Source organism: Bos javanicus, chromosome 15, assembly GCF_032452875.1.
Source record: "Bos javanicus breed banteng chromosome 15, ARS-OSU_banteng_1.0, whole genome shotgun sequence".
In the NCBI taxonomy this organism is placed as follows: domain Eukaryota; kingdom Metazoa; phylum Chordata; class Mammalia; order Artiodactyla; family Bovidae; genus Bos; species Bos javanicus.
In genome coordinates this window covers 63,369,234-63,395,253 of record NC_083882.1, presented here as the reverse complement: position 1 = coordinate 63,395,253, position 26,020 = coordinate 63,369,234, and the positions used below count along the sequence as shown (strand labels likewise).

Below are 26,020 nucleotides of genomic sequence, written 5' to 3'. Positions count from 1 at the left end.
CCTGCCTTATTTAGACAGTATTGGTGTGCGCCCACATTTCGCCTCTGCTCCCCAACCATCCTGGCATATGAAAAGTCAAGTCTGGAGACAGGGAGAGAAACAAAGAGGAAGACAGAAGTGATTCAGGAGAGAAAAAAAATCAACTTGAGACTCCTTGAAATAGCACATTTCTTGAAATAGCACATCCCTCACAGTACACTGACACTAATTCACGTATGTAACAAAAAGAATTAATTTCAGGGACACAGCCATTGTATGAAGCAGGGTATGCCAGAGTCTGACATAAACAGGAAGTGGGTGGGTCAGACTTTAGTTGACACTGTGTGGTGGAAACAGATTCTGTGGCAAAAATATTTATTTTTACGTTGGCCCATGGATCTTGTCATGATTGGTTAGGACATGAAGTCTGATTCTGCGGATAAACTCTGTGCCAAGCGCTGGTGCTGAAGTGGATCCCTGAGGTTTAACCACTTTACTTCCTTCCAGTATTCAGAAGTTAGACTGTACAGAACGATGACCGTTGCCCTGGTTATACAGCCTTCTGGACGGGCAACCGTGGACAACCCAAACTTCCTGGTGTCTATTTCCTCATCTTGGGCATGGTGATAATAACTGCTAATTAAAATGGGTGTTATGAGAAAATACAGAGAAGCATGAGAGAGCCTACGCACTTCATAAATGATGGCAGATAATAACTATTATGCAAAGGAGAGGAGGAGGAGGGAAGGAGGAGGGATGGAGAGGGGAAGGAGGTGGAGAACTAATTAAATAAAAAAATCACCCAGAGGGCCATCTGGGGAGCATAAGAGTCATTTTATAGTACCCTTTAAAGAAATCGTGTTCCACATTCTCTTAAATAAGCTTGCTAATTTCCCTGATGGAGCTATTTCTTTGTTTCTAAGCTTCAGCATTTTATTCTGTTGTAATTATACAATATTTCAGGTCTGACATCAAAAAGTGCATCATCTGTTTTTATCTTTCTCAGCCTCATCCACATCCTTAGTGACGGTTGCCAGGTATCCTGGGGTCACCCAAAGTACTTTTATTCCAGAGACCTTGCAAAGTAAGCCAATGCAGCAATTTAGAAAGCTCTTGCTTGTGGACAAAAATACATTAAAACAACCAAGGGAGTGATTACTCTTCGGGATAATTATTTTTAATGCCTTACTAAACACGTTTGCAATGCTTTTCAGGTCCTTTGGGATTCAAATTAGAAGAAAATCTTTTTTGTTTGTTTGCTTTATTTTGTTGTGTATCTTGGAACTTGATCTTCGATCCCCGGTAAATGTCTGTGATGTTTGCATATTGTGTAACAATCAACCCTCCCACCGCCGCTCCTTGCTTCCAAATGCTATCAGGATTTCATCAGCTTTGAATAGGCAACAATATCAAAATACACGGTGGAGAGACTTAATGGTTTCTTTGTGGCTTCCTGGTTATCTTCCTTTGACTATGCTACCAAATGCAACTCTGAAAGAGGCTTGTTGTGCTTTGGCATTTGATCAGCCACTCACTTCAATTCAGTTCCAAACCAGAAGAGCTCCCCCTTGGGGTATCTTTGTTTCTAAACCTGTATGAGGCATCATTGACTACTTTTAAGTGAAAAGATGCTGTCAGCATATTAGGTATCTTGTCAAGTCCTCCTTAAAGTACAATGATGCTTTCCTAATTTTAATAATATTGTGGTTAGCTAATTATGTCACAGGCCACTAGAGGCCCTCTCTCTAAAACCCAACAAAGTGCCCTTTAGTCTCCCTGATCACCATACTGAGGAGTTTAACAGAATTCTTGGACTTGATCTAAGTGAGACCTGTTACAGGGAGACTTCTTATAGTACAAATTCCACATCCTGCCTCCACTGTGATTGAGTCCTACAGCATAGCCAGTGAGCAAGTTGAGAGCAAGAACTGTGTCTTGCCAGTTCAGTTGCTGGGCCCATAACAGGCACACAGTAAGTGTGGATGAGTGGATAATAAATAATACGTGTTAATCGCTCACTTGGGGCCAACTCCTTGTGACCCTATGGACTGTAGCCTGCCAGTCCCCTCTGTCCATGGAATTTTCCAGGCAAGCATACTGGAGTGGATTGTCATTTCCTACTGTGAGGGATCTTCCCGACCCAGGGATTGAACCCATGTCTCTTGGGTCTCCTGCATTGGCAGACAGATTATTTACCACCGCAACACCTGGGAAGCCCTGGATGAGTGAATGCTATTATACAAAGATGGTTCTCATCCACCACCAGCTTGGCCTTGGGGACAGCTCTACCACTACTTAGCTGTGTAATCTTGGGTTAATTATGTAATGTCTTATCTGAAAAATAAGGGGTAGGGCTAGAAGCTTTTTAAAGTTCCTTGCAGCTGGAACCTGCTGCAAACTGCTGCTTTACCACAGAGAGAATTTATCTTCCATATCCTGTATGCAATGAGTGGTACCTGGTAAGGCACCATATTGAGTTAGGAAAAGGACATGGTGAAAAACTTCTTAGTAGGTGATATTTAGATTCCTCTTGCCCCAAATGATTACTTAAAGCACGTGCAACATGAAAAAGTCCAGCTGTCTCAAATATTCTCATCTTTTGAAAACGGTTCTGTTAATAGACTCCACAAGGTAACTGAAGTCTCTACGGAGTTCTCCATGCACGTAACCTATCTGAGAGGAGCAGGTGAATTTTTTTTTTCTTTTTTAAATCCAGCCTCAAACAGAGATGATCAAGGAGCAGTTATGGCATTAATAGATCCACTTTAGATCTATCTGTGATAGACATAATTAGAACTGTGTTTAGCAAATACAACTGCCTTGAGGAGATGGGGCTAAATTGACCTAACAGATGTTCATGCTTCTCCAATAATAATAATGATACACTGTGTTTATTTGGACGACGATGAAACTGTTCCTGCTGACTTCAAGGTCCCAGTGCAATATCCTGGATTCAGATCCTGTGGATTTATCACACCCACCGGAGGACACTGGCTCTCTAAACCTCTGAATGGATTATCCTCTTCCATTAGAGTGGGCTCATCCTTTCCAAAAGATAACATCTTGTTTCTCTGGCCTGAATTTCCCTTGACTTCTTTCAAAATACAATTTGTGAAAACAATGTGTGAGAACACATGACAATGGGAAGTACTCAGTGGGAATACTGCAATAAACATGTCAGGTGTATAAACTAGCTGATACTATTTATTTGGTCCTTAAGAAGAAAGTACTGGGATAGGATAAACTGCAATCATTTTTCAACATCTTAGATTTCTCCAATAACGCATATATGTTGGCAGACCTTAGTAGATCATGTTAATTTATTTGCAAGTCATCAAAGGAAAGAATAAAATATATGACTTCAGGCAAATGAATGGACTGGAAAACCAAATTTGGGGAACATCTATATTTTCTTACGCCAGAAATAAACATGTCGACCCAGTAAGGAGGGTTTTGTCCCACTCCTGGCTGAACTTTTGAGGGCTGAGATGGCTAATATCGAGGGGCCCAGCTTTGTGGTCTTTTCTCACAAATTGTTCCACGATTTAAGAAAAGGACAATCTGCAGCGTGACACAGCAAACGAGGTCAGAATAATATTTCTTAATGGCGATTCCTGCAGTGTTCTATTAATTACAGCAGCGGTTCAGAATTCTCTGTGCCTTGATGGGTTGTATTTTTAATAAACAGGCACCCATTTTAAAAAATTTAATGTGATATAAAACTGAGTTCCAAGGAATCTCTAATATGTAAATGATGAAAAATGATGTGGGGGAGAAGCAGCAGACATGTGCCTGTCTATATATACACCATACACCCGTGTCCAAAAGATGATCTTCGTGAACATAAAAGTTTATGCTGCCTCTGATTTGTGTGGCTTTTAAAATGCACTCGCAATATTTAGGGATCTTGGAGCATAACATTAGAATAGAAACTCTTTGCCCTAAATTTGCATGTACTCTCTGGCTTTCTCTTACTTGCTCCACATGGATTCTCTCTCTTTTCTAGCCAAATCAGTGTACCCACAATTCCCTTTGTAGATGGCATCTCTACAACATGGCTCAACTCGCAACATTCTTACCTGCCTATTTCTATTGCCACCATTTCCTGAATCTGGGGACAGGGATCCTCCAGCTCCTCTGGGGTAGGGTGGGGTGGGGTACTCTAGTTCAAGGCCCGCTCCTCTACGAAGAATTTTCCTTTCTATCCCAGCTAGAAATAACGATCTCTTCTACTGATAATATTCTAGGGCAGGATTTCTCAACCTCAGCACTTAACTATTTCAGGCTAAATAATTTTTTGTCGCGGGGGGAATGCTCTGTGCATTTAAGAATGTTCACTAGCATCCCTGGCAGCTACCCACTAGATGCCAGTGGCATCCACCTTCCTACTCCCACAGAGTTGTAACAATCACAGATGTCTCTAGACACTGCCAACTGTCCTTTCCCCTCACCCCAACCCCCGGCGGGGGGCAAATCACCTCAGTTAACCACTGCCCTACAGTTCTTCCCAAATCAGATCACTGATTCTGGAGAACAATGATCAGGTCCTTAGCAGTACTTTGGTTCATGTTCTAAGTTATTTGATGATTAATGAATAAAAGATGTTTTTAAAAATTATCAGTGGGAGTTTCTAAAAATTAACACTAGGTTAATTTGAATCAAGTTAGATATCAGAAAATTTTAATAGGAGTATATATTATCGCCTTGTCCCTCTTAAAAAAAGCTTTATAGAACTATAATTTTAATACCACACTACTGAGTTGAAATGAGAAGCCACAAGTTAGAGACTGTCTCTGCAACTTTAGAAACATTATTGTTGAAATTATTAACCATTGCTGATGACTCTTACAGAAAATTCAGTGATATAAGTTCCTCTTAAATAATAAGCTCCTTTTGTTGCTAGAAAAGTTGGTCTCTTCTGAAAAACTGGGTTTCTTCCTTCTATTGCATTAAGAGAGATATGTAACTAGTTTTATTTTCCCTTTTTGAGTTGGCTGTCGGGAAGCTCAGAGCTAAGATTTATGTTCAATTACAGTAGCTATTCTCATTCTTTCATTTCTAACATCAATCCAATCTTTCCTTCTCACTAGCTCCACTTAACTCCTATCTTTCACTTTGCTCTGACAGCTTTCTTAAATCCATCTTTATTATAAAATAAAATTTTAAGCAAGTGGAGTCCTTATCACTTACCATCAAAACCAGGATGCTTTTGGAAGTAAAGGGAAAATAATAACTAAGCTGGGACAACAGCTTAAACTGAAGCTGCCCTGGGCAAAATCAAAATGTGATGTCACTCTAGAAACACATAATAAATAGATAACAGCAATTACTCCATTCCCAGATTGGGGATAATTAAAGATAAACATGTACCCTAAATAGAAAGTCAAAGCTATGTGCTTCTTTCTTATTTATCATGTGTCAATCTGTTGATTAGAGTTTAACATTTATTATCCCTTGGGAAATGTTGTAATTAGCCTCTATATTAGTAGAGGGAAAAAAATTTAGGCATTCTTAATCTATTTAATGTCTACAAAAGGGAAGAGGGGGATCCTTCAGATCTGGAACAGTGATCACAACAGAAGTTTCATCTGTTCGTGACTTATGGAGACTTGGAATTAAATGCACTATTGACCAGTATCAGATTTCTAATGACTCTATCTTGTTTTTCCTAAGCAACTTCTCATAAACTTTTATAATATCTTGAGCAGCCCAGCTAATACTATGTTCAAGCCTGTTTATAGAACTATTAATAAATGCTGTGTGGTAACTCCAGGAAGACAGTCAAACTGCTTTTTCTCTCCACTGGCTGAAAACAGTTTCCTGCTTATTTTGAAAAAGCATGGGATGATCAACATCTTTGATATATGTTAGATATTCTGCAAAGATCCCAGTGGAACCAAATAAAATTCTAATTTTTATCCTAAAGAGCTCATAGTCAAAAAGGAAACACTGTCAATGCCTTGACTGCAAAGTCTTTCACAAATGAAAGAGTGAGATATCTATGCAGCCCCAGGTAGTTTAAAAGAAGATAGGAATTTGTTTCTGTGTGAATGCTCATAGAGAAGACGAAAGTCACCCAAAGTCTACAGAAAACAAGTAGCAGAGGAGGACTTAAGCCCCAGCCATCTTATCCGTAAGCCAGATTCTTTATACTAGTTTGTGCTTCCAGAGGAAGAAGCTACTGCTGTGAAAGCATAAGGCTCACCTCTGAGCCTGTGAAAATGACCAGAGAAGGGTAACAATAACAGTACCAGCAGCATCCGCATAGCACATACTCTCTGCCAAGTATTGTGTACACGTATCTCATTGAGTTCTCACAACAAACACAAGAGAAAGGCTCACTTTACAAATGAAGAAAAACATGAGAGCAAATGATGGGCCCCAGTGCTTCCAAGAGTATTCCTTTCCCTGTTAGTTCTCATGTTACAGATCACCCTGATAGTTCTGTGCATTGCCTAGCACTTCACGGTTTTCAGATCACCCTGCATACTTTATTTCATTGTTTTCACCATCCTCCTTTTCCAGATAAGGGTACTGAAAAATCAAGAGCCTAAGTTATTTCTCCAAGGCCATGGTCATTGGCAGAGACAGGATTTGAGTCCAGGTTTTCTTGTAGCTAGCCTGGGATTCTTTATTCTGGACCTGGCTACATACCTGAAATGTGACTACAAGAAGGCAATCCTAAACTTTTCAAGCTGACTTTAGCCTTAAGCCTTCTGTACTGAAAGGAGAGAAGTTGATTTTGAAGGAAAGTTACATATTTCTCGTTTCAGGGCCCAGGTGTAGGGCACAATGATTTCAATTTACTTTAAGGTGGCAACATCCTTGCTTGAGATCAGACTCTTAAGCAAAGGGCTTCCCTTCCTGGCCTTCTCCCTGATCCAAAAACACCAAAAATTGCTACCTTTTCTTAACTCACACCAATACCAGCTCTAAGTCTAGAACTCATTAGTTCTTCATAGTTAGAAGCAAAAGGCAAAGCAAAAGAAAACCAGACTGTATGTTAATATAGATAACAGCCACCATTTATGGAGTGCTTCCTATGGGCTAGAAAGTTTACACGCCTTATCTCATCTGGTTCTCACAACTTGAATAGGTATTGTTATTTTTACCTTTGAAAAGGAGAGAGTCAAGTTTTTCAGAGTTTCAGTACCTGTCCCTCAGCTAGCGCTGACAATTTTAATGCAGCTCCACCTAAACAGCTACCTGACTGATTCCGCAAAGTCCAGCCGCCTGGTAGGCAGAAACTTATCTAGACCAAGTATTCCAAATCCTTCAGAATCTCCCTGTGTCTTGGCAATAGGGTGGGATACTTACTAAGCACATTAAAATACGGCAGTGTGGGTAGAGGGCAGAATGAAGGGAGAGTGATTTGGTGCTGCCATCCCCAGGCCTCCTCGTTCCTCATAGCAGTTATCACGATATGAAAGCACGTGACTTGCAGCTTGGCTGTCATTCCTACTGGAATGTAAGATCCATGGGAGCAAGGCAGACCTTGTCCCCACATTGCTTTAGTCTCAGTCCCTGCTACAATGCCTGTCATATAAGATGTGCCAATGAATAGCTGCTGTGTGGTGAAAAAATGAATAGAAATGAAAGGATAAGGATGCCCCTGCTGGAGATAAAGGGGAGATTATTCCTTTTTTCTGGTTGACTCCATGATTTAAAAAAAAAAGCTTCAGAGCAATCATTCTGAAAACAAAACAACAACAAAATGCCCTGCTTTGCCAAGATTTACAGAGAGCCTTGGTTATGGGTTTTTCAAGCCACTGCTCCTTAAACATTTTATCGATTTTTGTCTTGGGTATACCTCTGCTAGGAATTCTGGCAATTCCCTTCCCTCGCTCCCCCACACCTCTTCTCCCAGTCGACCTCTAGTGAACACACATCCTTCTCCTGCTGACCAGCTGCATATCCGGGTTTGCAGACGAAGGCCCAGGTGGCTCTGCACTAATGGCTCATCCGTTATCTGTATGAAGAGCCAGTGCCTTTCTGAGCAGTTTTTTTTTTTTTTTTTGAAGCTAAACATTCTATAGAAAGCAACGTCTTTTGTTCTTTATCTCTTCTTTCCTTACTCCTGTGCTTCTGATCAAACATATCCTTAAAAAGAAAAAACGTCTTTTCTGAATATTCCAAATGCAAACTGTTCAGATTTTTCCTTCCTGTCACACATCTTGAGCACCACAGTGCTAACAGGCTTCTCTAAAGAATATTCCCTTCGTGCCCTGCCATGGCCCCCATATTCCTTGCTTAACATTTGGATATTTTTACAACGTATTCAGTTTGAAAGATAATACTGATACCTTGTTTTATATGAACATTTATACACCAGGACCCTGGCGAGGGACTGAGTTCATTGGGATATTTTATGGCTTAATTCATCTGAATGATTTATATCTCGTTTTGTCTAAGTATTTGTGCTAATAAATTTAACAGATTCCCCCTTACTGCCTGGTCCTTCGTTTTCTTCAGGGGGTCAAAGTGAGAGGAAAATAAAGCAGCGTGTTACTAAAGAAAGAAGGAAGAAATTGGCACAACTGATTTAGAACACAAATAAAATTACAACACAAATAACATCTCTGATTACAGTTAAGGTGGGGCAACTAAAAAAAGAATCCTAGATTCAGATAGATTTCCGTAATTAAGCTATTTCTCAAAGGCAGAATCACAAAAGTGACAGAATATTTAGCAAGCTAATTTACTGAGGAAAGTTTTGTTCCTATATAATCAAATCCAACATTGAGGGAAAACTGACAACTATTAAATCGAGTGCAGCCTGGAGATGGAAAGGGGATAAGATAAAATCCAATCTATAAAATATATTCCATTATCTTTTATAGGTTAAAAGAAATTCTTGGAAAGAATCTTCTAAGATGAGAAGATTTTAAGATTGTGTGAGGATATTTTTTTTTTACAGGTGCAGAGTAAGTTTGGGTTTTTTGTTTTTTTTTTTTTCCTCTTGGTCTTTTTTCTTTTCCCCATTTTTTTTTTTTTTCTCCTGTTGTTTGCAAAGTTGAATCTGGGGTCAGGAGTTCTAATTGTAACCTCAGACTGGAATTCCAGATGGTGCGCTCAGGACTAGAAGCAACTCTCAGCTCATCAATTTCATAGGCCTGCGTATCTGCTCTGGCCACGGCCCGGCCTCCATCCCCACTGTGGCATTAATGCAGAACAAATTGAGACATATCCTCTATATAATTAGTTCCAGAATTTAAAAAGATTTACGGTATAATAATAGAGGCAGCGCTGCGGAATCCTCTCATTGGGGACCCTCTCGCGGTGGCATCAGAACAGACGGGTAACCCTGACCGCTTTAGACACTGCGAGCCGGGGGTGGAGGAAAGGGGAGTTTTGCTCTGTGTACCCGGTAGCGCGCACCGGTCCTGGGACCCCAAACCAACTGAGTCTGAACTGGAGATGGTGGATTGGCCAAAAAGTCCAGTTAATTTTCAAATGAACGGAGGAAGCCGGGGGGTAGACAATAACAAAAGCCCTTCTCTTTTTTCTTTTTTTCAATTTAGATAAATGAAGCTGGGATTTCCACCGCCGGCGCGGGGATGGAAACCAGCCTAAGCGCCTGCCGCGGCCTGGGGTAGGCAGACTGCTAAGAGCTGGAGTCGGCGGGGAGGAGAGGAGCAGCGGTCAGACGCGTGGAGCTCTGGCACTGGCCTCTGCGCGAGGCGCTAAAATCGAGCGCTGGTTCCTCCCGCGCAGCCCACCACTCATTTTTGCTGTTTGCGGCCCCGGGCGCGGGCAGGCGGCCCCAGCCCTTGACAGATCGCAGCGACTCGGTGTGTTTATTCAGTTGTCGGCGGCCCCGCGGGGGTGACGCCCGGAGCGCGGCTCCGGAGTACGGTCTGGTCCCTGGGGCCGCGGCTGCAGGGCCAGGCTGGGCGCTTGGTCAGATCCAGTTGACAGCGCCGGGGTCAGAGTGGGGGTGGGGGTAGGGATGGGAGTTAGAAGACCTCCCTCCCCCTCCCACTCAGCCTCGATTTTAAAATCTTGGAATAATTAAACCCCTTCCAGGCCAGGATGAACTTTACCAATGACACCAAAGCCACGTAGGTTTCCAGCATCTCCTTTCCTTTACTCCCCATTCCATTAGCTCTAAAGAGGCAGAGGGTGGTGGGTTAAGTTCTGAGAGGAACCTGGGTTCCAGCTCGGTTTTGCCACTAATTTGTTCAATGTCCTTGGACAATAATAACAAGAAACTGTAATGTTCATCGAGGACGTAGGCCAACACTGTTTTCTGTCTACTCCTGAAGACCCCTTGAGGGTGGGTACTGATAACTCATTATTCCATGTGACCACTAAGGAAACTGAGGCTCCCAGCGGCTACAGACCGCGTCTATGATCCTCAAGCTGCTGGTTACCTGGTGGGGAGCTGCGATCCCTTTCTCTGTTCACCAATCCCTTGCTCTGCACGCCACTGCACGCCACAGCTGCCTCTCCTCCCTCTGCCTGGGCCTCAGTTTCCTTTTCTGTAGAACAGGAGTTGAATTTCTAGCTCTGCCAATCGGTGGTTCAGACCACATCCTCTGCCAGAGGTCTCCTCGCTGTCTGGGGTTGGGAAGGTGTGTGAGAGAAAGAAGTGGCCAGGTCTCCGCAGCCCTCAGATCCCTGGGACCTTGGGCGGGTCTCGAGCTGCTGGAGATGCCGCCGATTGCCCTACCTGCTGGGGAGGGCAGAGGCTGGACCTTCTTTCCCACCAGACTGCTTGCCCAGCTCAGGGCACAGAGGCTAGCCCAGCGGGCGCGTCCGCCTGGGGAACCGCCGAGCGCCCGCTGAGAACGTTGTCTAGCGGAGGGAGAAGTGGAGAGCGTAGGGCACCGGCTGAGCGCAATAGTTTGCGGGTTTCCCAGAGTTGGCTCCGGGGCGCCTGGGCTCAGGGCACGGACGCGGGCGAGGCCGAGGGACCTTCGAAGACCTCATCTCGGGGGAGGCTGCGGCTTCGGATGCACAGCACTTATTTCTCTGCGCTGTGGGTTGCAGGGGACTCCTCCCACCGCTTCGGACTACAAGGTCGGGGCGAGGGGGTACCCCAGAGTCGAAATGGGGATCGCATCACTGCTTTTCCCTCCCTCAAGAATTTTCAGGCAACAAGTAGAGTCCTAAATTTCCTAGCCCCCCTCCCCTCCTTTCACCACACCCCCAGGCAAAAACTTTTTTTCCCCCCTTAGAGAGTTAAGCGCCCTTGCTCTCTCTAGGATTCAAAACCACAAAAGGTCACAATCAAGCCACCCTTCTCCAAATACCCCCAACAAACTGCAAAGAAGGATAAAAAAGAAATAATCTCAAGCTTTCCCGTTTAGAAGTGGAAATCCCTGGCTTTTCATAAATGGCTTGCTTTCCCTCACAGCACTAGAGCGAGTCCTCCTGAAGAAAAAACGACTTCGAAGTATAAGTAAGAGCGAAGGGTGTGAGACAGAGGTCTGGGGCGTCCTAGGGGGCAACTTGGCCTGAGAAGTCTTATCGCGAGGGGCCTTTCTCCATCAAAAAGACATAAAGCCCATGTCCTCTGCCCAGCGCTGGAACCCCGCTCAGGTTTACAGATGCGGCGTGCGGGAGAGGAGTGGGCGGCCCACAACGAGTGTGGACGAGAAGGAGCTGGCCTTGAGAGCCTTTTCACTTCTTTAAAAAGAAAAGAAAGAAAAAGCTTCTGAGCGCAAACTTCGAAAAGTCAGGCACCAAAGTCGCGCAGAAAGGTGTCTATCACTGCGAACGTGGTCCGGCCATCAAATGGGTAGCGCTTGTTCCCGACCTTTGCCCTCAAGGTTTCCTGCGCCTCCAGGACAAGCGACCTCCAGAGGAAGGACCTGTACTTAGCGTGTAGGTGCCACACACGCTGCGGGTCCGCACCCAGAACTCCTGGCTTTTACTTAGTGCGAATTAATTACAACCAAAGCTCCTTGTGAGTAAATCAAGGCTTTAAAAACGCCCAGGTTCTTTATAAAACTGCAACCACCTTGATTGTTGCAGAGAGCTTGGCTGAAAATCTTCGGGCCCCATCCGCGGCCAGTTTCACGTCAGAGGCCAAGCGGCACCCGGCTGCTTCGCGCCCGGCGCTCCTGGCAGTCCCAGGCTGCGCCGTCGCCGCTGCCTCCTGGGCGTTTCCACGCGCCCCTGAAGCGCACTCCAATCCAGGTTCCCGGCGCTTCTAGCCTAGGGTCTCTTTTCCGATAGAAGCCGGCTATTTTAGAAAAACCAACAAAACTAAACAAAACCTCAAACACCTGTTCTGGGGCGCGGGACTCCCAAAGAATGACTAGGTAGAGCCAGGAACCTGATTTGGCTGCGCCAGGCTCTGGGAGCTCCCAACGGTAAGAACCCTGCCTTGGGCCGCTTGAGGTTCTCCGTCCCCTTAACCTGCCTTGTGCCTCTTGGGCAGTCACCGCGCATCCAGAGTGGTACTCCCGACTGGAATGAGCGGAGGCAGAGCTCAGCAGGAGCCGCTCCGGGAGCCAATCTCACCTCCAAGGACTTGTATCCAAACCTTCCTCACCCCCTACCCTCCACATTCGGCGCCAGGATTCTCCAACCGGAATCTGGGCATTTCCCTAAGGGTTTTCTTTCCTCCCAAACTAGCCGCCATTCTGTTTTCCCGGCGTCACCGTCGAAGAGTTAGATACTCCTCACTAGAAAGAGAGACGAAGTGTCGCTGGCACCGATTTCAGGTACGTGGAAACCGCCCTTCTCTGGGCGCAAACCTCACCATGTCACCAGTCAATGGAATTACGCTCCGTTTATTAAATTGATGCAACCTCCAGGTCACCCACCTACGCCTGAGTCTGGCCTCTGGAATCCACAAAAAGCCACCCCGCTCCCCAGTGACTCTGAGATTATGACCACCAGTCCAGTCTGACGGCTCTAGAAGCAAGAGCCGGACTCGCGGGCGCAAAGCAAGGAATCCTCCTTTTTGAAGTCCAGGAAAAGTTCTCTGCAGCTATTCCGAAGTTCCGCCCTCGTGGAGCCCCCTGCCCCTCCCTCCAACCCGCCCTCCCCGATTAACAACCCCATCCCCACCCTCACCACACAGGGATGCAGGGGGGACATTCCCTGCTCACCTGGAGCGGCTCGCCAGTGCCCCGAGGCGCCCACACTCGCGAAGGCCGAGAAGGGGAGGTGGGGGGGAGGCCTGTGTCCCACAGGCCAGCGAAGAGCGCGTGGCGGGTAGGAGAGGAGGGTGTCTCTGAGAGGGACGCTCCCTCTGGCCCGCCCCCCACCCGCACTGCGAGGACGCCCCCAAGGAGTCGCGCGCCCTGCCTGGATCCGCTAGGGCTGCGGTGTGAATGGAGCCGCCGAGACTCCTGACTCCTCCTCCTCCCCCGCCGCCGGCCCCTCTTATTTGAGCTTTGAGAAGCTGGGGGCAGCCAGGCAGCTGGGGTAAGGAGTTCAAGGCAGCGCCCACACTCGGGGGCTCTCGCAACTCGACCGCCTATCCGCTCCCCCCTTCCCTCCCTCCCTCCCACTCATTCACTCACCCACCCACCCAGAGCCCGGACGGCAGCCCAGGAGCCGGGGCCCCGCCGCCTCCTCGCCGCGATCCTGGACTTCCTCCTGCGGCAAGAGCCGGCGTCCACGTGTGCCCCGGAGCCGGCGTCTTCGCACACGCTCCGGCCCGGGCCTGGGTGCCTTCAGCAGCCCCAGCTGCCGGGGATCCGGGGTCCGGAAGGCATCTGGGCCAAGTTAGGCGAGGCGGAGTCGAGCGCCGAGCGTCTGCAAAGCCGGAGGGCCCGCGGAACGTCCGGGGTTGAGTCACAGCAGATGGGCTCCGACGTGCGGGACCTGAACGCGCTGCTGCCGGCCGTACCCTCGCTGGGCGGCGGCGGCGGTTGCGCCCTGCCCGTGAGCGGCGCGGCGCAGTGGGCGCCAGTGCTGGACTTTGCGCCCCCGGGCGCCTCGGCTTACGGGTCCTTGGGCGGCCCTGCGCCGCCGCCGGCTCCGCCGCCACCCCCACCGCCGCCGCCGCCTCACTCCTTCATCAAACAGGAGCCGAGCTGGGGAGGCGCGGAGCCGCACGAGGAGCAGTGCTTGAGCGCCTTCACCGTCCACTTCTCTGGCCAGTTTACCGGCACGGCTGGAGCCTGTCGCTACGGGCCCTTCGGTCCTCCTCCGCCCAGCCAGGCGTCGTCCGGCCAGGCCAGGATGTTCCCCAACGCGCCCTACCTGCCCAGCTGCCTCGAGAGCCAGCCCGCTATTCGCAACCAGGGTAAGCGGGCTGGGGAGCGCCCCCTACACGCGGGGCGGTGGCGGCTGGGCTAGGGGTAGGACAGGGCACTCCCCTGTCCTACCCCTTCCCTGACCACAGCTCTTACCCGGTCACCTCCCCAAGGACTGTGAGGGTAGAGGAAGCCGCAGCTGGGGGAGACAGGAGGCCCGGGGAGAGGAGGAAGTCCACGGCGTGGGTTCCCGACATCCTCCAGGGCGGGGAACCGGAGCCTTCGCTTGAGCCGGGAGGTCATCTGGGGGCCCTTGGACCCCAGGAAATTCTCAGATCCCCGTGGGGATGGGAAGCGGGAACCCGTTCAATGCCTGGCTCTACCTCGGGAAGAAGTTTTGTCGCCTAAGGCACCACCAAACTGTCGGCAAGCATTGGCGTTTTAAGACCCTGGATTCGGAGTGGGACCAGCGCGTGGTGAGCAGCCCTTGCTGCGTCTGCCCGCCAAAAATGCCAGGAGCCCCTCTGGCCCTAATGGAGGCACCATAAGTACCTTGGAGCCCTAGGATGAGTAAATGAATGAGCTGGGGACAAAATAGTGGCTTTCCTAGATCCATGTCCCTGTTTGCGTTTGGCTCCAGTGTATAGTAGTGTAGAAGTGGATAGCTCCTGGGTGCCAGGTCAGGTGCGGCCACGCGGGCTCCAGGGCTGGAGGAGAACCCCGTTTATCCGATTCCAAACCCTGCGCGACGGGGTCCTACCACAGGCGATGAAATGAGGCCAGAGCGCCGGCTTCCTTCCAGCCCGCCTCAGGCGCCTCCTAGTCGTTGAACCCGGGTTGTAGCTGGAGAAAGGTTTTTGCAAGACTTGAAAGTTAAAACAAAGAGAGAGGTTTATTTTCCGTTTTCAGTCCTCATACAGCAAGGGACACAGCCGTAGGTTTCTCATCTTGAGCCGTCGCCGGCTTTTTCTCAGGGACCAAAGTAGAATCAATTACGCCGAACTTCTGCATTTTATTTTGTTTATTAGACATATGCGCTGTTGTCAACCTAAACCAGTTCTGGTTGATTCGATGTTTTAGAAAATGCTTTAAAAACGCAGGAGCGGATGCTTTTCCTAGAGCAAAAATTCGCTTGGGCCTAGGACTAGTCTGTTTCTGGAATGCTTCGGTTGGGAGCAGAAGAGTGCGTTCTGTTTGCAGGAGGTGCTGGGGCGCCCAAGGAGCGCGGAAGAAGGGCGATGTTCTTCTCGTCTTCCCGCGCAAGTTCTAAACGCGTATCTTCTTTCGCGCGACCCTATTCACACCCAGCCGAGAGCACCTGGCCCGCCAGAAGCCCTGGCGAAACCGAAACCACCCTCCTCTCTTCGTTCGGGGAATCTGGGATCCATGTCCTCAAACCTCAAACCCACCCATGAGGTCCCTCCACTCTAAGTCTTTCGTAAAGGAAAACTAGTGTTTGGAACTCATGGAGTATTGGAACAGTTCAGTGAGGATTGCAGTCTCTTGTTCTCTGATCGTACCACCTCTAATTAGCACGTTGGTGTAACCTTTGGTAAATCTCCAGATCTCAGTTTCTCTATCTTATAAGATGCCCAACCTGATGTCTGACTCTGGTTTGAAGTTCTATGCCACATAAGTCCGACCCCTCCCCCCGCCCCCCCAACCGGGATTGTAAACACAGAAGGCAGCAGCCGCTTAAACTTGGCTGGACCTAAAAGGGCAAGACTGGCAGGCAGGTGTATGAGATGAGTGAGTCTCTGGTTGTGAGCTATTTGAAGACACCTTAGAAACCATTTAAGTACCCCGTGTGCAAAATACCATTATCATTTTGAGTCCATCTAGGTTCTGTAGGGTTTTTGGAACCAGGACTCTTTGGCTTTGGTTGGGTCCTTGTGTCCAAGCTTCTACAGGGTCATCTGATGCCCAGAATTCCATCAACTCAAGTCTCAGGGTTGAGACTGTGGGCTTCCTAGCCAGCCAGCACTACACGTAAGGGGAATAAAATCTCAATTCCTCTCTAGAGGATAGGCCTGAGATGTCAAAGAGAAGGGGCTTGGGAGCTGGGGACCACGACTAATAGGTAAAGGAGCCTCCCCCGCCCCAACATCCTGGGAAATTGCTCAGTAGAGAGGCCACAGACCCAGGCCACAGCCTGTAAGCTGGTTCCTGTCTTTAGGCTTGGGTTTTCTCCTGTGATAAAAACATAAAGGGTCATGCTCGCCCAGTCTCTGTAAGTCACTTGGCAGCTGGGAGTTGGGGTGGAATGTCAGAAGCCACTCATGGCTCAGCCCTGGCGTTGTCAACAAGATTGGGCCCTGAGATTTCAGATTTATTCTCTTGATTTCTGGGCTTCCTGCAGCTCCCCTAGAAATGCAGAGTCTTGGCAGGAGGCATGAGTTGGGGAAAGCAAGGGCAAGAGTTCCTTCCCCACAGCCCATCAGCTGGCCAAGGCCAGTTCCAGGGGAGAGGAGTCAAGATTCTGGATCCCAGTCTCTAGGCAGGGCAACCTTTAATGGCTCAGGGGAGTAGACAATTGCTGGCACTCTTGCATATCCCCCCACTCCAAGGTATCATACCTCAGTTGGGGTTTTTTCGAGTTTCTTAAATATAATACCTGGTATTCTAATCTTGCTTATAAATACTCATTCAGGAAACATTTATTGAGCACTTATTCTGTGCCAGGCACTGGTGACTGAATGTTAAGAGAGAATGTCTTAGCCTTTGCAAGAAGCTCACAGCCTGACACTGGAGGAAATCTAGACTCTAAGAGATAAGGTGTCCGGGAGATCTCTCTCTGGCAGAACCTGGACTCAAACCCAGACCATTCTAGGTTATTTCAACCTCCGTTTCTGGGGATCTTGGCCCCCCTGTTGAGATGGATTTCCTCTTCCCTGCTGGACGGGCACCGAACCCACTGTAGTCTGTGTGTGACCGTTGGGGAATTTGTCAGGAGGGTGAGGACTTGCGTTCCCAAACTTAAGTGCGAAGTTTGGGAAGGGAAGAGGAAGACTACCTGAGAGTCTTGAGCGATTTCCCCAGCCCCTCTGGCGCGCAGAACCCTGTCCCTGGAGGATACCTGGTTATTACTGGGCCACCTAGTGTCACACGGGGACACCAGCACAGCCCTAGGGCCAAGGGCGCCCCCCTCGGGTCGCTTTGGAGAGGGTATTTCGTTGCTAGATAGCCTTCCCCATACGCTGCCGCTGCCACAGCTGCGGAGTCATCATTTTCAGCCCTTGGGGACCACCTTCCTGATTGAGCCTGCTGTGCCCTCCACCCGTCAGCTCCCGCGGGGGCCTGGCCCAGCCAGGCTGTTCCCGGACTCCTCCGCTGCGGCGGGCGGGGGAGAGAAGCGCAGAGCCTGTGTCGCTGCTCCACGCGGTCAAGGTTGCGCTGCTTTGCCGGGCCGAGAGGAACCGTGGGAAAGGCGCTACCTTGGCCGCTCGAGCCTCTCCCTCTAAGGCCTGTAACAATACAAGGAATCTTTGAATAAGCTGTCCCCTTTGGCCGGCAGCTGTCTCTCCTCCGGCCCCTGGCCCCCGGCCCCCGCCTCCAGGCTCTCCGCGCTTGTCTCAGTGCAAGGCCCCGGGACCACGCGCTCTAATCAGTCCCGCATCCGATAAGCTTCTAATTTAAAGGGCCCTCTCCCCTCCTCTATGAGGGCGCTTTTACCGATGTGCACCCCCTCTCCGGAGAGGGGGGGGGGCGGCTTGGGAGCCTCGCGGGGCGCGGAGTCGAGGCGATCCATGCAGGAGCGGCCTCCCAAAACCCCTTGCCCCTCGCCGCGCACCGATGGTGGCGGGGGGCCGCCTCCGGGGACAGCACGGTGCTCCGGCCACCGGCTAAGGAATGGAGAAGGGTTCATCTAGAGACAACTTCTTTGTCGCTCCTGTTTCTCTTTATTTAAAAAACAGTTCTTTCAAAATTCGGCCTTCCTCCTGTAAAACTGGGCGCTCCGAGCCAAATTTCCCTTGTCAGCTGATTGGTAGGCCTCAAACAGCGCGGCCTCCGTTCCCAAAAGGAAGTGCCTGGAAGCGCCAGCGTGCTCACCCACTCCTGACAGCTAGCGGGCCGGGGGTTATCTTTGCCCACTTAGCAGGCCAGAAATAGAGGCCTCTGGGGTCATGCAAATTGCTAAAGCTGGTGGCTTCTTAAGTTGTCAACCTGTGGCGCCAATTGGTGCGAGAGACTTGTACAATTCGTTTAATAAGACCTGCTCCAACCTTCCCTCCGACTCTTTAACACATCACATTCCCCGAAGTGGACTGTAGAAGCTTGGTTATGGTTTTTTTTTTTTTTTTTTGCGGGGTGGTAGGGGGGCGTTTAAAAGACGTGGGTATTACCTTTCACTGTTCAATCTAAGTCTTCAGGGACGTTTGTTGTAGAGCCCTGATTATGCCTGGGCCAAGAGTTGGAGAATGGGGGTTGTTTGACTCACCCCACTCCCAAGAATTGAGGAGGGGGCTGGTTGGAGGCTCAGCTCAGTGCAGGAGGCGGGGCCCAGCGAGGGCGGGGTGGGGGGACTGGGTTCAGCCCAGTGGCCCTGCAGGGAGCCGATGTGAGCTTCTGGACTAATATGATTCCTCACTTGGCCAGGACCTCAGTTCAGAGACTACGGAGCCTGCGCACAGGAAAGGACCCCACCATTGGGTTCAGGACTCAGAACTGATCCTAATCTTAGCTGGAGGATGCTTTTCCCCCAGAGGCAGCTACAGTTTTGCAGAAGCCAGTGGGGTAAATATTTTAAGTACTTTGGTGACAGTAATCACAGGAGACTACGTTTTTTTTCAACCACCAACACGTGTTCTCCCCGCCCCCCCCTCCACCTTCGGAAAGCTGGGGAAGAATGCCGCGACATTGCCTTCGGTTTCTCGGCAGGGAAACTGAGGCATTGGACCCCGTGCGTACCATGTAGGGAAAGGGAGGTACACTGTCAGACACACTCTGAAACAAACAGGTTTCCCGGCCTGGGACGCGAGGAAGTCGGCCCCTGCAATGATGGTCACAGTCCGATCCTCAGGGCGCGAGCTGGGTCCGAGGAAGGCGCAGGGTCGAGGCCCGCAGGCCCAACTTGAAAGGCCACTTCTTTTTTGCCCCTCACCAGCTTTCCCGAGGGCTTTGGGTGTCAGTGGTGTCGGGTCGCGCAGCCTCAGACAGATAACATTACTCAGTAATTACTCTCCCCCATTTAAAGCCCAGGCCGTTTAACTGGCCCCGAGTAATTAATGAAAGTTGGTGCGCGGGCCTCTGATTTACGGCTCCGAGTCAGCGCCGGGTCAGCCGAGCAGATCCATTTTGGTCGCCCGCCGCTGCCCCTGCGGGAGAACCGAGCTGTTTTGTTTTGGGGGGAGAACGACTTTCTCCGCCGAGCGGCTGAAAGTTTTCATACTGGCGAGGTTCGGTGCAGAAGCCGCGGACGTCGTGAAAGACAAGGGCGTAAATAAATTGGGAAACTCTGGGGAGGTCTGGATTTTACTCGGGAAAGGGCGGGGAGCATGTCCCGAGGTCACACTGGGCCCGGCTTCCCTGGGGGCTGATTGACTCGGGATCCGAATGCGGGGCTGGGTGCTCCTCGCCCGGTTTCTGGTTCACAGGGTCCCTGACTCCCCGCTGACGCTGTTTCTCTCTTGGCCTTGTCCGCAGGATACAGCACGGTGACCTTCGACGGGACGCCCAGCTACGGTCACACGCCCTCGCACCACGCGGCGCAGTTCCCCAACCACTCCTTCAAGCACGAGGACCCCATGGGCCAGCAGGGCTCTCTGGGTAAGCCGGGGTGGGGGTGGGGGCCTTCTCCCCTTCTTCCATGCCACCCCTGCCTCCCCAGGACTTTCCAACTCACAGCAAATTGGGGAAGGGAGAAGAGGACAGCTAGAAGAATTTTAAAAATAGCCTAATCTCAAAAGAAAAGATTGTTTTCTCCCACTCCCTAGTATGTTAGCCCCATTCCGCCGACACTGCGAATGTCCAGAGGGTCTTTTTCCGTGTTCTGTGCGGTGACTGCTTAAAAAAGAAGGTAAAGGGAGAAGCTTAGCTCGCTGTGATCTGGACACCCGTCTCTCGGCACGGCCCCGGCATCCAGGCCCCCGTGCGCCCTGCACAGCCTGGGGGCCCAGCCACCCCCCCCCCCGCGGCCCCGCACCCCCAGCCCTCCGCGCGCTCACCCGGCTCTCCTGGCTCTCTGCAGGGGAGCAGCAGTACTCCGTGCCGCCCCCAGTCTACGGCTGCCACACGCCCACCGACAGCTGCACAGGCAGCCAGGCCCTGCTGCTGAGGACGCCCTACAGCAGGTAGGAAGGCGCTCCGCACCGGGTCTGGGTCCCCGCGACCCCGGAGGGGGCGCTCGAGCTGGAGGGCGGTGTCCGCCGCCGGGCGGCCCCGCCTGCGAGTCCTGGAGGCCACGGGCGCCTCGAACCCACTGGGCTTCCTGAAGCAAATTAAAGCCCATCTCTTGGTTCCTATCTGAAAGACGTAGGTTTCCCGGTCTCCTGGTGGTCTTACTTTGAATATCAATGAGGGCGGTTACCGTTTGGAGCTGAAGAGCAGAACTTTGAGGATTTTATTTTTATTTTTTGGTAAGGGCTCTTTGCTAGGAGGACTTCAGCCTCCTCGGGATCAAGGATTAAACCCGGGGTCCACTCCCACCCAGTCAGCCAGTTTGTCTCCCTTTTCTAGCCCCCTCCTTGCGCGCTGGACACACTCGCCAGCCTTCTCTGGGACCATTTCCAGGGCGCGTACACTCGGGCCACCACCTTCTCCCCACCCCAGTCCCCCAGACTCTCGGGTGCGGCAGCGCCCTGGGGGCGTCTTCCCCAGAGCCCCGTGCCCCAGACTGGATGCGGGATTGCAGGCGGGCGGCTGCGGTGCCTCCGGGGAGACAGCTCCAGTCCGCGCCCGCCCTTCTTCCTGATCCCGGGAGGCGGAAAACCAGCTTCTTCTCCCTCCAAGCTCTTTTCCTGCCCCTCGTGCCTCCTCTGCTTTTGCTCCACCCTCCACCTTCTCTTCCCCCAAATTTATTCTTCAACTTTGGGTGAACTTGGCCGGCATCCCGCGTCGCCGATAGGGTTGCCTAGTAACTACACCCGCCGGAGCCGGGAGGGAAGTGGCCGCTAGCGGCCTTTTGAGGCCGGGGATTGGGCGCGCATTACCTCATTTTCCACCCCTACCCCCGACCCGGTGCTGCGGGGATCCTGATACCGACTGCCCCAGACTCATCTCCATCTTCCCTCCCCTCCTTTGGAAGACCCGGGGCTGACGTCAAGGGAAGGAGGTAGTGAGGTAATGAAGGAAGGAAAAGCGCCTGCCCTGGGAGATTGGTGGAAGGAATGGCCGCGCCTGGGGGCCCTCCAGTCCCACAGGTGGAGGAGGGGAAGGGGTCTTCGTTTCCGAGCTCGCAGCGGCTCATCCCAAACCCAACGCCCCGGAGTATTTAGGAAACCGAGCCTAGAACACTGGTCTGATTCTCCCATTCTGGGGAAGGACTGGGTCCAGCCCACCTACTTCTCTAGGCCTAGAGTACACAGACTTCGGAAACCTTTCCTTTTGACTGGGGAAATCCGGCATATCTAATCTGATCTTGGATTCAAGATCACGTTTTGTTATTTATTTTTTTCTTTTTTTACGCCCGACCTCCACTAGATTTTTTTTTTAAAGAGGGAGAGGGCAGAAAAAAAAAAAAAAAGCATACAGTTTGCCCAGGTTCAGGAAGATTTCCTGGAGAAGGGCATGGCAACCCACTCCACTGTTCTTGCCTGGAGAATCCCATGGACCTAGGAGTCTTGTGGGTTACAGTTCATTGGGTAGCAAAGAGTCAGGACACGACTGAGCTACTAACACTTGCCCAGGTAGAGATTGAATGATCACACCTTCTCACCCTCCTGTCTCCCTCCCTAGCTGGCAGAACCCAGTTCTGTTCTTGGTACAGCAGGCTCAGGGATCTGCTCCTGGCAGACATCTCTGCACTTGCCCTTGGTGGTTCAGCTCACTGGAATGGGTACAGAATCTGAAATCTCTGTTGTAAAGCACCTCCCCAAGCAAAACTGAGATGGTGGGATCATTGCCGTCTTTTTTAAGGAGCTGCTTCTGCCTGTTTCCAGATTGGCATTGCTCTTATTCTAGCCTTGGGGTGGGATGGGCTTTGGAATGGTTCCTGGTGGGATGACTTTGGCCCAGTCCTTCCTCCTTGGCTCCTGGTTGATGCCTCACCCCACGCAGAGAGGAAGACCTTGATGCTGGAATGGGTGCTGTTTAAATGGGCTGGGATACCTCCTTGGAGGTTGGGGACTGGGGGGCTTTGGAGTCTGATTCAGTAGTGACACAGCTACACACGTTTCTTACTCCCCCCTCTTTCAAGCCTAAGTCCACCCTGTGGGTCTCTAAGAAGGGGCTGAACAGCCTAGAAAGGAGTCAGGGATAAAGTGATCACAACCTCTGGCTTAACAGCAGTTCTTCAAACTGAGTCCCTGTGGTGGATTTTGACTTGCATCTGAATTTGTGGTTGCTATGAAAGTAGGAAAAGTCACTTGGATTGCATTTTATACATAAAAATTTCACATTTTCGAATCCATCTTCTAACTGGCTCCTGTATAAAGCACTTTTGTCAGGTTCATCTTTCAGAGTTATTTGCTTATTCCTTTCTTCTTTCTACATAATTGGAACTTCTTTGCTCACTTTTGTATGAATGTCATAAAAATACCATTTTCTCTTGTTATAGAAAAATTTCTAAGTAATAACATCTCCTGAAAAAAAAATTTGTGACCCCTGTAGGAAAACTTTGCTCCCTTGAAGTTGGTGCTGCCTGAGTCTTTGAGGCTCCCTTGAATTGGTGCTGCCTGAGTCTTTGAAGCTCCATCCACCCTAAATTCACAACGTTTCTAATCACCTTTCAAAATCAGATACTTCCCCTGCAGTAATGATGGATGTACAGGTGTAGGGATGTTTTAGAATATGTGCATCCACATTACTGCTGTTGTGTCATTTCCTTCTTTCCTACTTCTAAAAAAGTTTGAAAGGTTATTTAAATGCTTTTGTGAACACAGTTTTTGAAAAACATAGGAAATACAACTAAACTTTAATCACTTAGATATTCAGTGGTTCTTCTACTGGTCCCTGGCTCTGTTCCCTTTTCTGTCTAAAATTGGGACCTCCTAGGAAAGGCTTGCTTGTATTTTTTGAATTTGTATTTTGTTTGCCTTGTTGCACTTGCTAAGGCAGCTTGCCAGGACTCTTTGTCCTGCCCTTCCAAAGCTCCTTCTGTCTCCCCAGTCTTGGATTTAGCCTGGGGTTAGTGTATTTGGTATATACACTGACATTAAATAAGCACCACACAATGTGAGTTTGCTATGAGAAAATTCTCAAAATTCTCTATTTGGAGAGAACGGTAAAGTGACTCCTCTCTTTCAGGTAACAGATCTGAGGATGTACAGCTATATACAGATGTGATGAGTAGTGTATAAAAAATGACCCCAGTCTACTTATGGAAAGTGTTAAGAGATCATTTTCTCCATCCTTCTCTGCCCCCCTCATCCCTCATATTGAGGGTGGGCAGAGCTTATTCTGAAGGTCACTAAGGATTCTGGAGCCAGATTTCAGCCCTTCTGGAGCCCAAAGATCATGCAAGCCCCGATTACATAATCGCTAGGCTTTATTGCATATTTTATGCTGTGGCATACTGTGCTACAGCTTCATTCAACTGACTCATTTAATTCTTCTGATTACCTTTGAGGTCGATACTCCCATCCCCACTCTGCTAAAGAAGAGATAGGTTCAGAGACTCAAAGTAACTTGCCCAAGTTACCTAGCAGTGAGAATCAGAACTAGGATTTGATTCTCAGTCTCTCTTGTCTTTAAAGCCCACAGGGATTCCAGGTCACTCACTGTCCTCCACCTGAAACATTCCCCTTGTATAGCACCTTTGCTAATAATTGATAAAAGCAAATGCTTATATAAGCTTACTACCTCCCAAAACCATTCTAAGCACTTAATCTTACATTTAATCTATAATTAAATGTAAGACTTACATTTTAATCTGAAACTTTTTGAGAGTTTCAGTAGGTTATCACCCCCATTTTGCAGGGGGGTAAACTGAGGCCTTTGGAGGTGAATTTGCTTGGTGAGACGCAGTATGGGACAGAACAGGTGTGAGGCTCTGCATCCATCCTCTCTCCTGGCACCCGGCTGCCTGTCCTGATGCTTAAGGGCGCTTTCCTTTCCAAAGGTGCTGTCTGCCCTAGGTCTTGCTCGAGGAAGGTCTTTATTCCTCACATCTGTGAAAGAAACCCCATTATCCTTTGGTTTTACCCATAGTTTTCAATCAGAATCGCTCTGTGGATCAGAGGCAGTATTTTCATCAGTCAGTATTGTAAGAGCTAACTTGAGCTTTCACTCCAAAAAGTCTTTAACTTACCAAGCCTCCATCTTTCAAACTCCCGACTCCTCCAGCTTTGCCTTTACCAGTAGTGAGAACTACTGAAGTTCAGTGCAGGCGCCTAAAGAAACACGCTGAAAGGGCAGAGACCTTTCTCTTCATCCATCCAGACCCAGGGGGAGCAACAGCTTCCAGGGCCACCCTGATTTGTGCTTGCCCAGAACAAGGTCTCAGGGAAGGTGGGACCTTCATGCTCCTATGAGGGGAAGAAGTAGTGAAGTCCAACTGCACTAAGCACAGTTTTCTCCTGATGTTGACCTATAACAGGCAGCTAGCAGGGCTTTCCCTACTCACTTCCCTTGAATCCTCTTCCACAAGTCCCCTCTCTCCTGCTGCTTGCTGAGCCCCTTAAAGCCAGCAGTCCTTGACCATGCCCATTTCATGGGTTGATTCTCACAGCTACTTTGAAAAGGAGTTCTGGGCCTGAAAAATATTCCCACATGCACTAATCTTTTTAGACATTATAGTTTCCTTTTCATTTTGTTCTTTTACTAGGTTTGTGTATACATTTTTAGTAACTGTGCTACCAATTTAAACGAGAATGCTTATTTCCTTTGGCCCCTTGTCAGGTAAAACTTCAAATGCAGAAGCAGTAGTTGCTGATTTGAATACTTTTGATTGAATGGTGACGATTCACCAGTGATGAAGTTGACAGTGGAGTCTATTACCATACAGATTGTCTTTCATGTGAGAGAAGCTTCTAGCAGCTTATAGAGCTTCTGGGGAATCCAGTCAGTGGGAAGTACATGATCTGCCATTTAGGTTGGCCTTCAATGTAGAATTAAATCAGAGAAGAGCGCTCACCTGAAGAAATAAAATCATAATTAATAATGTCTCTTTTTACATGTACGTCTAAAAATACTTGATATGCTGTACAAGCTTCACTTAAGACAATACTTGTTTCCCATATAGGTAGACATGAAGGCAGAAAGTCTGAAGTGGTTTCCAGGGTGGTGGGCAGTGTTATCAAAGAAAAGTTTGACTTGAACTTGTCTCCAGGGAGCGGGAAAAACCTAGTTTCAAATATTCCTGCAACTTTTGTGCTGATCAAGTGTTTATGAATAGAAGTTAAAGTCCCGGTGGGTTTTTCTTTGGTTCACTGGTGAGCTAGAGAGAAATGACAATACCAAGAGATTGACTGTAAAATGATTATTCACCATAGCCTGCTGGGCAGAAATTATTGAACAGGCCGCCTCCATGGCGCCTCGGAGGGAAGAACGCAGGAAAAGGTCTGCATGGAAATTTGGCTGCAGCCTCTGTGCATGGGCCTTGGTTATCAGGTAGAAGTTTGGGGCAAAGCTATTACAGAAAACTCTGGGAACATGAATTCTGAGCACAGATGCCACTTACATGTGCCTTTTTCTTATTGGGAATTTTTTTTTTCACCCCGGGAAACACTTTTCTTCCACCAAGATGCTGGTTTGCCAGCTGATAACCATCTGGCAGGGGGCTTCCT

The 26,020-nt window shown here is 49.2% G+C and overlaps 1 protein-coding gene and 1 long non-coding RNA gene across 5 annotated transcripts in view; one reads left to right on the top strand and one right to left on the bottom strand.

Moving 5' to 3' along the window:
- LOC133226931 (uncharacterized) overlaps nucleotides 1-13,127 on the bottom strand; it is a 52,887-nt gene extending 39,760 nt beyond the window's left edge. For both annotated transcript variants that reach the window (XR_009729667.1, XR_009729668.1), the window contains exon 1: nucleotides 13,044-13,127. This is a non-coding gene — a long non-coding RNA (uncharacterized LOC133226931). The remainder of the gene's footprint in view (nucleotides 1-13,043) is intronic.
- A 236-nt stretch (nucleotides 13,128-13,363) lies between these two features.
- Nucleotides 13,364-26,020, top strand: part of WT1 (WT1 transcription factor) — a 51,182-nt gene continuing 38,525 nt past the window's right edge. Inside the window, exons 1-3 of one of the 3 annotated variants that reach the window (XM_061381046.1) lie at nucleotides 13,364-14,188; nucleotides 19,782-19,904; nucleotides 20,326-20,428. In XM_061381046.1, coding sequence (XP_061237030.1) covers nucleotides 13,744-14,188; nucleotides 19,782-19,904; nucleotides 20,326-20,428 — 671 coding nt within the window. In that variant the 5' untranslated portion in view covers nucleotides 13,364-13,743. Of the gene's footprint in view, nucleotides 14,189-19,094; nucleotides 19,575-19,781; nucleotides 19,905-20,325; nucleotides 20,429-21,191; nucleotides 21,417-26,020 lie in introns of those variants that run through there. The other 2 variants (XM_061381047.1, XM_061381048.1) reach the window with 2 other exon arrangements.